This window comes from Orycteropus afer, unplaced genomic scaffold, assembly GCF_000298275.1.
Source record: "Orycteropus afer afer isolate SDZICR_OR568_19922 unplaced genomic scaffold, OryAfe1.0 scaffold00093, whole genome shotgun sequence".
Taxonomy (NCBI): domain Eukaryota; kingdom Metazoa; phylum Chordata; class Mammalia; order Tubulidentata; family Orycteropodidae; genus Orycteropus; species Orycteropus afer.
In genome coordinates, this window is record NW_006921680.1 from 2,133,374 (window position 1) to 2,137,443 (window position 4,070).

General features: G+C 33.6%; 1 protein-coding gene across 1 annotated transcript in view; it reads right to left on the reverse strand.

Annotated features, from left to right (window-relative positions):
- CAST (calpastatin) overlaps positions 1 to 4,070 on the reverse strand; it is a 176,855-nt gene that overhangs the window by 26,932 nt on the left and 145,853 nt on the right. Inside the window, exons 23-24 of the mRNA XM_042781176.1 lie at positions 3,500 to 3,571; positions 299 to 397 (exon numbers count right to left, since the gene is read on the reverse strand). Of these exons, the coding sequence (XP_042637110.1) occupies positions 299 to 397; positions 3,500 to 3,571 (171 nt within the window). The remainder of the gene's footprint in view (positions 1 to 298; positions 398 to 3,499; positions 3,572 to 4,070) is intronic.

Here is a 4,070-nt window from a genome sequence, read left to right on the forward strand (position 1 = left end):
ACTTCTGTATCCTTCCCTTCAAGGCTCAGCGGTCCAAGATTATCTTCTGTGTCTGTGTCAATTGTTTTCCCTTTTCTTTGTTGAAGAGGATCTGTGCAGTCCTTCTGCCTAGTCCACCATCTTGCCGGAACTCCCGGGAATAAATTTTTTAAAAATGGTTCTATAACTTAAAGAATGTAATCAATGTCACTGAATTAAACATACAGAAATTGCTGAATTGGTGTAGGTTTTGTTGTGTACATTTTACCACAATAAAAAACAAACAAAAAATAACAATAAATAAAGATATACTGCTTACCGGGGCCTTAGGGGATGGGCCTGCAGAGTGGGTGACTGAAGCTGGGGTTTCAGAAACTACTTCAGAAATCACAGCAGCAAGTTTGGCATCTTCAAATTTCTTTTGTAAAAAAAATACATTAATTTTTATCAGTAATATGTTGTATATAAAATTATGTCCACAATATTATCACTTAAATGTAACTCTCAGGATAGCTTTATGACTATTTATTCTCTTGATCCAAATAGAAATATAGTGACTCATAATCTTAAAACCAATTTCATTCTACTTTCTCTTACAGAATATTATTTAATGTAATTTCCTATTTCTACTTCTTATTTTATTATTCTACATGCTGTTCAATAATAATGTAGATTTCTACAGTTTATTTATAACACATTCAGTGCTGTACAATTTTCTGCAGTTTTTCAGCTTTCTTCTTTGCAGCTCATTGCTGTGGATAATTTCTAGAAATGGGTCTGTTTACAGTGCTGGCAATATTCCGCCACACTGTTCTCTCAAAGGTTTGTAGAACTAGCTTGCCAAAAGCAATAGGTGAGCAGGCCTGTTTCGCTCTGGTTTTGTTTGCCAGTATTACATTTTTATCACATATTTTCATTCTGGTAATACAGTAGGTGTAAAATGATATACTACTGTTGTTTAAATTCTCTGCTATATGGTGTGAGGTTTCAGTTTTATTATTTTTTTCCTCCATGTTGAATAATAAATTCAAATACATATATATGGATATAATAATTTGTTTTTATTTTATATTGCTGTGTTGTAATGATTATTTTCTGGCTGTTGAATGAATATTTAATTTCTGATAATGGTAAATAAGTACTTAAATAACTTGCTATATTCTATTTCTTAATAACTTACATTTATACATATAAGATACTTTAGTTGACACTGCTATATTCACCAAGTTCAGATTAAGACAATAATTATTTGTAGAAACAACTAACTAAAAGGCCATCTTTTTAGATGTATAGGCACATGGGAACAACCTGACAATGAAACACATAAAAGAGTAATGTTTAAACTTCTGATGGATAGAAAGTGTGAAAATATACTAATCTCTTCTTTTTTTGTTTAGGTTCTATGAATTGTACTGTTTTATATTTTTGTTAAAACATCTCTTAGAAAATTACTGAACTAGTATTTGCTGATAATTTAATTGCTCTTATACTGATTATTATATTTCTTATTTCAATTAAAATTATTTTATTTATAGCATTGTCTTCTCTACACTATTGGCCAATGTTTCACATACACATTTACATTTAATAATGTAAGACATTTATAAAATCCAACTGTTGGCTTTGAATTATTAATAATTTATTTTATCTCTTAATGATAATTGTTCTTTAAAAATTGAATTGTATTTTATTTGTAAATTTTTTTTTCTCTTTTACATTTGCTAGTATTTTATCAAGTATTAGTTATTTCAAAAGAACAACAGTTGACATTTAACTGAAAATAGCTACTTTTGTTTGGGTGGTTACTTTATTACATTGTTTAGAAAATGAAATTTAACATTCAATAAACAGTTGATTTATCAAGTGTTTCTTTTTCTTCAGTAATTAAGAACTTACAGTAATAAATGTAAACTTACAGTAATAAATGTAGCTCCTGAACACTACATTGTTTGCTTCTCAAAGACTTTAACTGGTAACGTCGTTTCACTGACTTTTAAAGTATATTTTGATTTTTTTTCTTGATTCCAGTATTATTAGGAGAATATTTATATATTTACCTTTTTAAATATAATTTTTTCTATTTTATTGTGATCAAAGTAAATGGTGTGTACAGTAGTTCCTCTCTTACATTTGAAAACATTCTTTATGATCCAACACATGATACTGTTTTTCCAAAGTTCTTAAAACTTGCCGCAAATAACCTTCTATTTTTGACGACTTAAGTTTTCATAATCAATTATTTCAACCTTATTAAGTATAACTTCTACACTAACAAATGTTTTCTTTGCTAGAGTACTGATTTTTCTAAAGGTAGAAAAAAGGTTGTCTTATCTCTAACCATTCACTGCACTGCACTTTCTTTGTGTGTGAGAAGGAGCATATATACGCTCAATGTCATATTTTCAAAATTTTTGAATCTTTAAAAGCAAGCAAAAAAAAAAACAGTCCTAATTATTGTAATAATAGTAATGACAGTGAGGATGAGGAAAGTAATTAAAGTACTGTCCTCACAATTTGGTCATACATCTTGCATTACTGTAATGGTATGACTGCATATATTGGGATACGTGGAAGCTCTCATGGCATAGTGTCTAAGGCACTTGACGGCTAATCAGAAGGCTGGCAGTTCAAACCCACCAGCCACTCCTTGGAAGGGAGGTTGGGCAATCTACTTCCATAGTGATACTGCCTTGGAAACCCAAGGAGGGGTCGCTATGAGTCGGGGCCAACTCGACGGTAGCGAGTTCCTTCTATCTGTCCCTGTATCTAAGCGGATCAGGGCTGGAATGCCTCCATGTATTTTTTTCTGTTTATATGGAGGTGGACGAGAGGAAAGTCATGGAATGGGTAGAATGAACTGCTAGTAGGGGGTTGTGCTTTAATAGGGGTGTAGTGAATACTTTCCATGTCATTGTCCACACAGAAATCTATAAATGTGTTTCCCAACTGACTTCCAACAGTAAATTCAGTAGGTGAGAAACTGAGTTCCCAGTAAATCAATAAGCCAGACTTCCCTCTCTCTCTCTCTCTCTCACACACACAAACACACACACACAGACACACAAAAGCAGTCAAGTTGGGGAACACAGAGAGATGTAAAATATATGTTTGCATATAAACAGTTTTGATAATCCTACAGGAGGGAAACATTACCCAGCATTTACCAAACCTTAGTAACAGAATCCCCTTTGAAGAACATGGAGTTCAGCTCCCTTGGGAGCGAGTTTGGAAATGGTAAGCTGCACAAATATTAATGAGTCAAGTTATTGTCTGAGAGGTAATTTTGGATAAATTAAAATTTAAATCTTCTTTCCAAAGATGTACTTGATATACTACATGCTCATTGGTTCAACTGTTCAGATTAGAAACAACTACTGGCTAAAATAATATCTGGTGGGTTGAAGGCCATTAACTTTATTGATTGTTTCCTCAGCATCCACGTCAGAGTCTAAGTCACAGGTTTCCATTTACTTCTGCCATCCTAAGCATAAGGAAGTAAAACCAGGAGTTTCAGACTTACAAGAGGTGAAGTGTTTACGGGACCAGAGAAGTCCTCAGACAATGCTTCAAGAAGGAGGTCTTCACTCATGGGCTGTAAGAACCAGTAAATGCATCAACAAACATCATTCATCTCTTCAAAATGAGGTTGATATTTACATGCTAAAGAAGTCTAGTGGTGCAGTGGTTAAAAAATTCAGCTGCTAAACAAAAGTTGTTGGTTTAAACCCACTAGCTGCTCCTTGGGAGAAACATGAGGCAGTCTGCGTCCATAAAGATTTGTTGTTATTGTTGTTATGTGCCATCGAATTGTACCTGACATAGCGAACCCTCCTTGGGTTTCTGAGGTGGTATCACTATGGAAGTAGATTGCCCAACCTTCCTTCTGAGGAGTGGCTGGTGGGTTTGAACCACCAGCCTCCTGGTTAGCAGTCAAGTGCCCTAGGCACTACGCTACGAGAGCATTCATCCATTTTTAAAAAATTACCAAAAACTTACTTTGTGCATACAGTGTGAATAATATAATAAAATACATAGGCTTGTACATGCCCTCACAAAGCTTAGAATCTAACAGGCAAAAGAGAAAACTATGC